The sequence below is a fragment of the Bufo bufo genome, chromosome 5 (assembly GCF_905171765.1).
Source record: "Bufo bufo chromosome 5, aBufBuf1.1, whole genome shotgun sequence".
NCBI lineage: Eukaryota > Metazoa > Chordata > Amphibia > Anura > Bufonidae > Bufo > Bufo bufo.
The window spans coordinates 444,044,509-444,057,008 of record NC_053393.1 but is presented as its reverse complement, the minus strand read 5'-3'; the positions used below and the strand labels follow the sequence as shown (position 1 = coordinate 444,057,008).

The 12,500-nt window shown below is 38.2% G+C and overlaps 3 protein-coding genes across 7 annotated transcripts in view; all 3 read right to left on the bottom strand.

Annotated features, from left to right (window-relative positions):
• HOXA4 (homeobox A4) overlaps window positions 1-2,987 on the bottom strand; it is a 3,091-nt gene extending 104 nt beyond the window's left edge. The window contains exons 1-2 of the mRNA XM_040433595.1: window positions 1,289-2,987; window positions 1-1,004 (exon numbers count right to left, since the gene is read on the bottom strand). The exon at window positions 1-1,004 is cut by the window's left edge and continues 104 nt beyond it. Coding sequence (XP_040289529.1) covers window positions 691-1,004; window positions 1,289-1,736 — 762 coding nt within the window. The 5' untranslated portion in view covers window positions 1,737-2,987 and the 3' untranslated portion in view covers window positions 1-690. The remainder of the gene's footprint in view (window positions 1,005-1,288) is intronic.
• The window catches only part of HOXA3 (homeobox A3), a 45,610-nt gene that overhangs the window by 27,189 nt on the left and 5,921 nt on the right, over window positions 1-12,500 (bottom strand). Inside the window, exons 1-4 of one of the 5 annotated variants that reach the window (XM_040433587.1) lie at window positions 8,899-9,008; window positions 8,218-8,297; window positions 6,822-6,873; window positions 3,296-3,405 (exon numbers count right to left, since the gene is read on the bottom strand). The exons of 2 other annotated variants lie outside the window; for them this stretch is intronic. The gene's annotated coding sequence lies outside the window, so the exon portion shown is untranslated. Of the gene's footprint in view, window positions 1-3,295; window positions 3,406-6,821; window positions 6,874-8,217; window positions 8,298-8,898; window positions 9,009-12,500 lie in introns of those variants that run through there. 2 more of the 5 variants (XM_040433588.1, XM_040433586.1) reach the window with 2 other exon arrangements.
• Window positions 9,877-12,500, bottom strand: part of HOXA5 (homeobox A5) — a 2,810-nt gene continuing 186 nt past the window's right edge. The window contains exons 1-2 of the mRNA XM_040433593.1: window positions 11,065-12,500; window positions 9,877-10,604 (exon numbers count right to left, since the gene is read on the bottom strand). The exon at window positions 11,065-12,500 is cut by the window's right edge and continues 186 nt beyond it. Of these exons, the coding sequence (XP_040289527.1) occupies window positions 10,354-10,604; window positions 11,065-11,866 (1,053 nt within the window). The 5' untranslated portion in view covers window positions 11,867-12,500 and the 3' untranslated portion in view covers window positions 9,877-10,353. The remainder of the gene's footprint in view (window positions 10,605-11,064) is intronic.

Genomic DNA, 12,500 nt, shown 5'->3' with positions numbered 1-12,500 from the left:
CAGGTTTGGAAACGTCTGTTTTTGAAATCTTTAATTTTGACAGAATATTCTTCTGGTTTAGCACCACAATATTACAGCACAAAGTCCACAATATGTACCACCACTGTATCTACAAGGTTTTCTCGCCTTCAAGGCGATCAAAGGCCTTCTACTGAAATCCTAACATACAGGGAAAGTGTTAAACATACATTGACCTCAAAGGGAGAGGGAAAACAGTTATTTTGTGTCTACAGAAACATTTTTTTTCTTTTTCTTCCAGCTAGTATTTACAGAACCTACTCGTTTCTTCTTCAAGAAGCCATTAAATAAATCCTTAAAAATTGTTGCTTCTTAAATACTCACAGCTATAGGTATATGTGTAATATATCAGTCCATACTTTTATCACATACTATCCCATAAATGCATCTGTGACGTATGTGTCTCGTATACAAAATAGTTTTTTTCTACCTATGTATACACTGAACTATATGTCAATATTCATATACACATATACACTGTCAGTTTTTATACGTATACGGTCAAGTACATAAATAAATCAAGAGAAGTCTCCATCCATTTCCTTGATTTTAGAAGAGTCCTGGTTGGAACAAGGGCTTTGTATCCATCAATATCAAGGAGCTTTGTTTGTTTCCTTCCATAGTCATTTGGTCCAAGTGATTGCCAGCAATTGGATCAATGCAATTAAAGCCTTATAATAATGGGGTGCTGGACCCCTCTGTGTGCTGATGGCCCTGTCCTTTGGACTGTTGACTTGAGACTGATGGGTTGGCAGAGCGCATCTTAGTGTTGGGCAATTTGTGGTCTTTCTTCCACTTCATCCTCCTGTTTTGGAACCAGATCTTGACCTGGCGTTCAGAAAGACATAACGTGTGGGCAATCTCTATCCTCCGGCGTCTGGTAAGGTAACGGTTAAAGTGGAACTCCTTCTCCAGCTCTAATACTTGTTGTCTGGTGTAGGCAGTTCGAGACCTTTTGATTTCTCCGCCAGTGTAGTTTGGGTTCACTGAGCACATGGAAGAGAAATGGGACACAATCATTAGATGATATGGGATTAGAACACACAAATGTCAGGCTGCAGACCATACACCAGGCAATACATTATGATGGGACGGTGGCCCAGAGTCAATTACATTTATGGCATGTGTAATTACCTCCCAAACAGATTGACTCCAATAAATAATCCAGATTGAGGAGCCAGGGAGGCAGAAAGGGATGGTGTCCCCATGCTTTGGCCAAGAAACCACCCAGACTTGACACCAAGGAGACGTGGCTGGGGTTGACCCTTACCTGTGTTGACGTGTATTTTCTTCATCCATGGGTAGACAACTGGCTCTTTGCTGCTTTTGAGGCCAGCAGCACTCTTCTCGGGGTGGATGCTGCTGTCATTGGCCGCTCCTATAGGCTCACAGTGCTGCTGTGGTGGTGGTGGAGGCTGCCTGAGGACGTGGCTTTGGAGAAGTTGCTGAGATTGCCTGTGTCCTTTGCCAGAGACCCCCTCCTGGGTCACCCCAGCTTCGTGGCCCGCCGTCAGGGGGCCGTACCCATAGCTGGCTTCAGGGTAAGGGCTCGGACCTTGGTAGAGAGCCTCAGGAGGAGCCTCGAAGCCCGGCTCCCTCGGCCGCTCGTAGTAGTCAGGAGACTGGCTGTGCAAGAAGTTGTTTTGGGCATACTCCTCGCAGGGTGGGAATTTCGGCTCGATGTAGTTGGAGTTTATCAAAAACGAACTCATGGCCATTAATTTGTGCAAGTGCAACAAAAAAATACAATTTTTTCTGCCGTTGTCGTTTTTCTGTTCTGCACAGAACCCTCCTACTCCCTGTCAAGTGTGCAAAGTTACACACCCATGTGACCCAGCCAGCCAATCAGTAGCCTGCTCTGCACCCCGGATAAGGAAACACCAGGATGATAAATGCACTGCAAGTCACCCCTTATAGACTTGACTGCAGCTGGAACATCATCAGCCTAAAATCCAGAGGACACCACCAGGGATCAATACTAATCACAGTCAGATCACACCACCATAGCCACAAATGTGCCCAGATTAGTCATGGTCGCCCCTGACTCCTGGAGGAAGCTGCTCTGCCCTATGTATGTAATCCTATGTATGTAACGTGTTATGCACTGATATTAGGACCGATCGCCTCCTCTGCTTTAATATGTGTGCCGCCTACAGGGACTAATCTGAATTCTATTACCTTACACAGAGCAGCAATGCCCTCCTAGGACTTCACAGCTGTACAATATAATATTGGATAGTGCTGTATGCTCAGAGCCTTGGGTCTGTGCAGTCCTTCACCTGGAGAATTGTCACACTGCATGGTGGATATTACATCTATAGCTACAAGGTGCAGCCTATATCGAGCCATTAATGTCCTGGTATTAAGAGGTAGAAGTGGTTGTCAGCCATACAATGTCATGACTGTGTATGTTGGGATGTGTATGACTGTATGGGAGTCTATATCCAATAGCAGATATTAATACATCTCAATGGTTACTGGCCTATCTATACTTACATATGACCTATTTAGCATGGCAACACATAAACTAATGTGTCAAAGTAAAATCCCTGTGGCATAAACAAGTAATGACAGTGCTTCTAGGGTGTGTGAGATCTGCATGTAGCAGAGCCGGGATTGTATATGCTGCACTGACAACACCATACTGGCTGTTAAAATAGTAATCCAGGTAAAACTAGAAAATAATCGTATGTAGGGGGTTAGACTGCTCATCTTAAAGTGCCAGAACAGTCTTGAGCCCTGCAACAGATATATCTGTATTTTTCTTTAAAGAAGCAGAATATGGCAGATACATTCCACATGTTGCTAGAGGAGTGGGGCATAGCTGCTAGGAGTCAGTATACAAAGCCAGTGTGATCATGCCCTGGACATCAGGGGACACTCTCTGGTGCAGTATAGATAATAAATTATTTCAAGTGGCAGTATACTCAGTATGGTTGTGTACAGTGAGGAGGAATATGTAAAATGTAGCTTTGAAGGCAGAAGTTACAAATCAGGAACGTCTTTCAATGTTTCCAAAGAGAGATCATAGAAAGAATAGGTAGATAAATAGGTTAAAAAACAGTTTTTTAGATAGAAAGATAGATAGATAGATAGATAGATAGATAGATATAGATAGACTGAATGATAGCCGGTGATACTATCAGGTAATATACACACATACTCTATATATATATATATATATATATATATATATATATATATATATATATATATAATGGCAAAGCTATATTTAGGTTTACATTTTACATGTAAAAATATAAAAGGAGGCATTTACCTTGCTATGTGAAGCAGAAACAGAGCAGATGGCGAACTGTTATTCATTTGCATTTTGCAGAGGGATGGGAAGTAGATTTCTGTAAATCGTGGTTTTCGGGATATACTGGTCTACACACAAAAATACATGCATGTGAGATTCATTTGTATTTGGAATAGCAAGAAATATAATAATGTATCAAGCATAGAAATAAAAAAAAAATATTGATCACATATTGATGCTTACTGAAGGGGAACTATCTATCTATCCAATTTTCAATGTACACCTTCTATCTGGCATATACTTATAGTATCTGTTATCTATCTATCTATCTATCTATCTATCTATCTATCTATCTATCTATCTATCTCTATATCACTCCTCTATCATCTAGGTTTATGAGGTTGATCTTAATATAACTGTTCTCTAGAGGGTCAGTGTTCAGATTACACCGCATTTTTACCATCAGTTCTATAATGGATTGAGTCGCACTCAGCCCACATACATATATGGGTAAATAAATATGATAAATAAATATAATAAATATCACATAATACCTATTTTAATATGAGGCACATCCTACAGATCGTTGACATAGTCGTCCAGCAAAGTGTATAGACTAGTCTGGGAGCTCACTGTCAGATACTACCCTTCCCTGTGAATGGCTCGGTAGTTTGTACATATAGAAAATACTCTATAGATAAATTCGCTTTTAATATGGGTGCAAAATGCTTGCAAGTGGCTATGTCAATTTCGAAAGGCCTGCTCGTTGTCTTTGAGGTTTTGTTATCATTAAGAATTGAGCCAAGACCACCAGGCGTTATCTCTCTAGAAGACATTTAAACATTTTCCTGCAAGATTTATGGTTATCTCACCCTGCCATAAACAAGCAAATCAGCTCTGCTCAAAGCAGTTGTGTCCTCTGGAAGAAAGGAAACTTATCCCTGGTCATTGATAATGTAACATTTTGTTTGCTGCTGAACAGTTCCATACATTTATAATAATTTTCAATAATAGTAATGATGACTATCTACATATTTTGTATGGTAGGCAGGTGCCAATGAAGCAAGTGTTCTTGTGATTGAATAAACTAATATAAAAATAATATATTTTTGTATCAAAGTATAAGAATATCAGGTGAAAATTCAGATTTAAAATATTATTAAAACGATTTAATAAACAAAATAAAACCCTGGATATTTTTTCACTGCTATTTGTGTTTTTTTTTTTTCGTTGTGTTTCTTTCGATATAATTTTTGACTGTGTCTTGTACAAGCAATTGGGTGTTGGTTTCAAAGTGACCGAGAAGTGACACTGGGCGCATTTGGATTGGTATTAATCTTCCCCATTGACAGTCTTTGTTAAATAAGGAGCCTTGCAGTTCACAAGGCGACATTTTCATATTTGTTAGACTCGCTGACCTGAGGTTCACCTCGGCCTTGGACTTAGCTTTTCTAAAAGGTCCAGCAAGTGTCTTTAAGACAGCAGGGAGTTTCTAGCAGGTCACTTCTTGTGACAGAAAATGAAGAATAAATTAGGGAAAAGTACACATTACAGAGGTTATGAAATGCATCACTCTTGTTGAGTGGGGTTCTGAGGAAGCCCAGTGACCTCAATGAAGATGGGAGTGGGCAGGGGCAACATCACCAGTGCTTGACTATGTTTCCTTGCCTATAATATTATTTACTAGATGGACTAAACTTATACTTGTTCTTTCTTCTTGGAGAAACATACCAGAAATGAGCTATAACCAGGAGCAATCATCGCCAAAAAGGAAAATTCTCTCCTAATTTACAAAATCTGGAAACATTTAATTTGTGATTAATGGTTGGTCAGGAAGTTGGTAACAACCTCACATCGACTATACAAAAAGAGACAGGAAATAAGAAATCTTCTAATACTGCAAACAGGAAAATATGTACTGGAGAAATGCAAATATTCTTCTAGGCAAATGAATTTAAACAAGATTTTTTTTTATTTTATTGTATTTCTTTTTTACAAAATATTTTATTTAATTAAAAAAATGAGACCAGTTTGACCTTGATATGAACATTTGACTAAATGCTCAGATGCAAATCTGTCAAATTTTTCATAGGATTCTGCAGGTTTCCACCTCCTACTCTGATGGAAAAAAATGTTAATTACTCGTTCTCTCCACTATTAATATTAACTGGCCAAAATGTAGGTCTTCCTAATGTTATTTATTTATTTATTGCTGGGTGGAAGGTAGGGTGAGGGAGACAAAATACAGTTGTTATTATTATTATTATTATTATTACTTATTTATTTATTTATTTGTTTAACTATTTTATCCTAAAGGTTTCATCTAAAGGAGTATGTTTCCATACGAATATCACCAAACTATGTTCTTTAGTAGATTTATGTTAATAAATGTATTGTTCAAATTAATTCAAATAATTTTTTGTTTTCTGAAATCCCAAACCCTCATGTCTTTATTTTTATTTTATTCTATGAACATTGAACCTCTTTCAAATAAAGATTTGTTCTCTACCTGCTCCATATGGAACAACTTCATTCAGGCTATAGTGTGGATGGCTTCAAATGAAATGCAGCTCCTACCGTTGAAAGGAATCATTTTTCTATCCTTGCATTGGTAATTAGGGTCATTTAAGCGCTAGGGTTCAACAGGAGTCCAGTCTATGATGCTAGGGGAACTCAAAACACTTTTTATCTTTTGTGCTGATGGGCAGAATGTCCACTATATAACATTGACATCCAACTTTGTCTGGATAGATGATGACTTTAGAGCAGCAAAGACTAAACTTTTGACCTCCAACTTTTTGACCTTCTCCCTCCCTGTACACCATGTATGCAGAGGCTCATGGGATCCCACACAGATGCACAAACCATGCACATATACATAGATATTTATACGCGCACACACATATGCATGTTGTTTTTCCTAATATAGCTTAACACAGTTCTATTAATATGAAAGTATATAAAATTCAATTGCTTGAAACATCTACCAAGCTATTAAAAGCCAGGGATAATGGAGCTGCCCATGAAACCTATTACAATTCTACAAGTGACTGCTGATCCAGCTTACAAATTAGGGTTTCATTACTGATTGCATTATGCTCTCTCACAGAGTTTCTTATAAGAAAAAAGTAGGAAGTTGAAAGGGGAAAAAAAAGCTTGCCTAGCATAGTGTTGCCGGTGAACTTGGTCTGAAGCGAGCTCTGCTGGTGATACTAAGCTTTGCAGATTTATCTTTCTCTGCATTTACTTAACCTGGCAGTGAACTGAGGGAGCTGTGATTTGTTAAGCTCTGACAGTCTTCACCTTAAGCGAGGGCTGCTCTACAGAATTGCAATTGTTTGAACAGCAACGTTGAGTAAATATTATTTTCAATAGTGGAAATGGTTGAAAAGTTATATCTAAGCAAAATATAGTGGAAAATTAAATTAGAAATGTTAGAAAAAATACATATGTAGGCATAGTCACCAACAAAACGTTATTGTCTTTTAAAAGGAGCAGAGCAGAAACTTGTCATTTTTAGGTTAAAATTCAGTAGTAGATTTACCTGCAGCCCTGTGCAAATCTCAGAATTTTGCAGCATCTGAAACATCTCAGCTCTGCAACATCAGTAAATAAGAAAAAGACAAATAGACAAACAGATTTTATATTCTTTCCAAAAGTGATAACTTGTCAACTCAAACATCATGTGTAAAGAAAGGTAGAGTTAAATGTGTTCTCACAACAAGTGTGAACATCTATATAAATAAGTGTTGCTTGTTACATGCTGTAAAAAATGTTGAACATTGTATTATTTATCTAACTGAATCAAACAAAACTACACATCTATTCCAAAGCAGGTGTAAAATAATTTAGTAGCACAATAGAGAAATTATGGAAGTTTTAACAAGAATTGTAAAATGAGGTAGACACCAATTTGCAAGTTTAGGTTGGTAGAGTGTATTTAAACATTTCTGAGGCTTTGCAGCCTCTCCAAGACATGTAAACTGTCAGAATCCGGGATAGTATCAGGAGAACATTAATAAAGAATACTAAAAAATAAAAGTAGATTCCAGACTGTCCACTTCAAACACCACAAAAACATATTTTTCAATGGGAAAGTATGCTAAATGCCAGTAAATTAGAATCACTAGTGAGATGTATAATCGATACAGATATATGATAGATAGACAGACATAGGTAGGGTGGATAGATGGATAATAGCTAGACAGACAGACATACATACATACAGGTAAATAAATGTACAAACAAAGATAGATAGATAGATAGATAGATAGATAGATAGATAGATAGATAGATAGATAGTGAAGGCTAATACCAAACATGAATGAATAAAACATAAGATGAAGATTAATAAAACATAATTAGATAATAAATACTAACGCATTGGTTATATTTAAATGAATATTGGATACAAATTAGATAAAATAAAGGAAAAATGATGTAAAGATGGGTAGGCAAAAGATAGATAGATAGATAGATAGATAGATAGATAGATAGATAGATAGATAGATAGATCTGTCTATTAAAGGGAAAATTAGAACATTTTTTGAAAACTACTAAATGGTTACCAATAAATACCAAGAAAGAGAGAGATGTAGATAGATAGATAGATAGATAGATAGATAGATAGATAGATAGATAATAGACAACTTTCACACATGCATAAATCCTTATTTTGCTAACTTACTAATAAGCAAAAATATCAACAGTTGGTACCTTTTAGAAATAAAAGAACCCCCACAGAATCACCCCTTTTTGTCAGTTATATTGGGGTCATATTTTATGCTAATGTGGATGTTAAAGAAAACCAGAAAACAACAACAAAACGGAAGGAAAGCAAGGACCAAATGTTCCTAGTGTCAGCCATAAAAGTTTATGACTTGTTTGAACTTTTGGCCAGGTCCCAACCCTACTGATCTACCAACAAGTGAAGGGGTTACCTGCAGAAAGCTGGAGAAGAAGTTGGGGCTCACCCAGGAGTTGTTTGCAGCTGGATTTTACATACCCTTTCTTTGGGAATCTGCTAAATTAAGGCAGAGTTTTTACCTCTGTATCTCAAATTGTAATATTAAATCTTGTCCTAAACTTCCTTGTGGACTTATGCAGTGTGAACAGATCATTGGCACTATAAGTATGTGAAGTAAACCCACAGCTGGGGCCTATCCAGATTCTTCCCCAGAAACATCACATATATCTTCAGGGGATATTTCACTTTCTCTCTCTCTTTCCTTTGATATTGTCCTCTTTCGCTTTTGGACAGATAAGAACTTGGGTGAACTGAATAGTGTTTATTATAAGGTAAGTACCAGCCTTGTGTGACAGGGTTTCAAAGGATAATACATGAGTGTGGACTAGTCATGAATGGCAGCTCTACTTATGACTCCCTGACAGAATAAAAGATCTTATACTTCTTGTCTCAGCATCCAAAGAAATGTTTCAATAGAGCTTTTTCTTAGAAATGACTGTTCAATAGACAATGAATAAGATATAAAGTTATAATTAGACAGTGGAGATAATATGACAGGTCATGGGTGGAAGCAGCTGCAGATACACAATATAATCAGTGCTAAATGAGCTAAAATATTACAAGTCACAAGTGCAAAACTTCCTGTGGAACTCACCTTAAATTGTAAGTTAGCAGATACCATCTCAGAGTAAGGTGCCAGGAAAAGCTACCATGAACTAGGTGATGCCTGCAAGCCTGATGTGTCCTTCTAGAAGCCAAGTGATGTCCAGCATGAGTGAGATTATATGATATGTGGTATATAATGTTGGACGTCTACTCCCCAAAACCATAAAACTTACTTTAATAGCCCCACGTGACATTTTATAGCCAGTGAGCCTATCTGTCTGTGCTATGGAGGATTTTACGATCTAATTCATAGACAAAACCCTATTCATTTGGCAACCAAATGTCACATAGCCGGAACTAGGGCTTATAAAGTTTACTGTTATATAACTTAGGGAAGACAAGAATGTAAGCACTTAGCAAAGAGAGCTCTTTTCATTCCCAGTACAGGCTGAGAGGAGTTACAGTCAAGCTCAGGTAAGGTAAGTCAAGCCTGAAAAATTTGGGGGAACATATAGGAATCCTTCTAGACATAGATTGCAGACATTTTCCTACTTTAGAAATGAGGGAGACTTAGCAAAAGTAACCAGTATAAATAGTATAAATAGTATCCTGGTGTGAACTTTATCAGTAAGCACATAGTAACCAGTAACCCCCACCCCTACAATTTTTTTTATTATTAATTTCTGTGCAGGTGTACAGTTACTCTGCAAATGCCCCACACGACAAAATAATATATTAAAATAGCTGTCGCTCAAAATAATGATAGGAACAACACAACTCGGTATTTTCAGTAGAAAGTTTATTTTTTTTTTCCAGTCATATTTTTTTTTTTTTTCATGAAAAAAAAATTACAAAAAAAAAAAAAATATATGTAGCAATTGCTTAAACAGCCAAGCTGGACTATATCGTTAACTTTCTGAACAAACACATATTACATAGACTTGGCTGCCGGTGACAGCCACTTTACAAGAGGTCGTGCAGAGTCATCATGAGATACAAAAAGGCACAGCTAGGACAGACTGTTTGGGGGGGGGGGTCACAGTTTGTGTCACTACTCACCACACTAACACAAGTCACCTCTACAACATAGTATTCACATAGGTAGTATTATCTGGAAACGTAGGTAGACGCTTTGAAGTATTCAAACATAGTTACACTTCACAAACATTTACAGCTTTTTTTTTGCAAATTGAATGCAACACAGAACATTAGAAATCAAGAGGTTTTTTGTTTGTTTGTTTGTTTTTTTGTTCTGTTCCTTCAAGTAACACATAGCGTTTTACATAGTCAAATAAGTTAAAACATTTACAATTTGTCAAGACATTGCCATCCAAAAAAACATAACATGTACATAAAGCAGCCGCAGCTATATTCCTCCGACAGAAGGGGCTCATCATGGACTGGATAGGATATGATAGGGACAAAAAAACAGGTTTCTTCACTGAAGTCACACACAAGAGTCCTAGAAAGTCTATGGTGACAGTATTCTAACACTTGAAAGCATCTATGGGCGGAATGCACCCCCTGCAGCTGCCATACTCATACTTTTCAGCTTATTATCCTTTTTCCATTTCATTCTTCTGTTCTGAAACCAGATTTTGATTTGTCTCTCGGATAGGCACAGGGCATGGGCTATCTCAATCCTCCTTCGGCGGGTCAGATATCTGTTAAAATGGAATTCTTTCTCCAGCTCCAGAGTTTGGTAGCGTGTATAAGCTGTCCTAGCCCTCTTCCCCTCTGGTCCTCCTATATTGTCTACAAAATACAAAAAAAAAAAATCAAAAAAAAAATCATGCAATTAGTTCAACAAATATTAAGAAGATCAATCACTTGGATACAATTAAGGGTGGCTTGATTTCATCCATGCATTGGTGGCATCTAATTAGAAGAGTCTATAGCATCTAGAAATAATATTCTATACATTAATAATGCAGGACACATGAAGATATTGAACTTGATAGAATTTATGAAAGGATACAGAACCCCCATAAAATTATATTATAGGCGAGCACTAGAAATATAGATTTAAAGAAACTGGAAATTAGAATTTATTTTTTCTTTACAAGTATAGAATATTAGACATATTATTATCTAGTCATAAAAAGGTCTACACTCATGGGCAGCCTGAAAGTTGTCTCCTGCCTCCCCCACCACCCACACACACATCCTACAGGTATTGTATGGTGGAAATATAATAAGCATAAGACTTATTTACCATGACTTATGTGCAGTTTTCTCATCCAGGGGTAGATCTGGGGTTGCACTGAAGGAGCAGGGCTCTGGCCGTTCTGTGAACTTGCCTGGTCGCTGCTGGCTGGAATGTCCTCCTCAGCACCAGAAGAAGAAGCACCAAGCCCTTCCCTGCTAATGCTGGCACTATTGCTGCTGGTGCTGCTGGCATTGGACGTGGTGTTGCTGCTGTTGGAGTTTGTTAGAGAGTTTTTGACTCCTGGGTGACTCTCGCTGACAGGCGGGGTGGGCACAGCACTGCAGGGCAGAGGGTCAGGTGGACTTGGAGAGTGTGAAGACCCTGCAGGTTGGCTATACCTTGGCTCTGTAGAGGAGGTTGGGTTGGATGGGTAATTTCTTGCTCTGTCACTGGCACTAAAGTGGTTGGAAGCTGTTCGCCCAACGCTGAGATCCATGCCATTGTAGCCGTATCCGTACCTGCTGGAATGCATGCCTGCTGAATCCCTGTATTGCTCGTTCACCGAGCTGTGATCTCCATAATTATGTAACTGGTAGTCCGGGCCATTTGGATAGCGACCGCAAAATGAGTTTACAAAATAAGAGCTCATTTGTTTTTTGATATGTGTGTGCTTGATTTGTGGCTCTGGGTCGTTTTGTGCGTCTATAGCACCCTTGCACAATTTATGATGAATTATGGAAATGACTGGGACATGTACTTGGTTCCCTCCTACGTAGGCACCCAAATATGGGGTACGACTTGGAATCACGTGCTTTTGTTGTCCAGTCGTAAATCCTGCCTGATGACCTCTAGAGGTAAACTGGTGCATGAGTGGGGGAGCTGGGAGGATGCTGGGGGGAGCGCGCCTGGCTGCGCGCTCCCGGATTTAGACGCATCTTTTTGCTCAGACTCGAGCGCCACCGTCTGGCCGCTTGGCTGTCATTACAAGTCTCTTCGCTGAGCGAAAAAAAAAATAAAGGGGACTGCAGGGCCGGGGTCGAATTGAGGTTACATCCCATTACAGAAAAATTATTGCATTCTCCTCACAGCTTCCATTAGTGAATACCAAATGTACCGACTGGAGCAGCCACAGTTCACAAACAGGCAGATTAATACCGAGATAATGCTGTTGTTGCTATTTATTCCAAAATATAATTTTTTTGTTCATCTTTTATATATGGTTGGAGATAAAAGAGTATTTTAATATGAAATTAGTAGCCCCTCACATCACTGATATGGCCTTTGCAGGTCGCTCATATGTTTTATTTGATATTTGCTGAACCTTTTATATATTATTTGTACTTGTGTTTCTTTTCTTCTTTTCTTTAAAGTTCAATGTGCAAATATAAAACCAGATTTATAGACAATGGGACCTATGTACGCCTTGTCTGGGACAAACCAGGGCATAATCTTCCCAATTCAGTGTAATAATTGAATAACGTGCCCCTAAAGACAATCCCAGA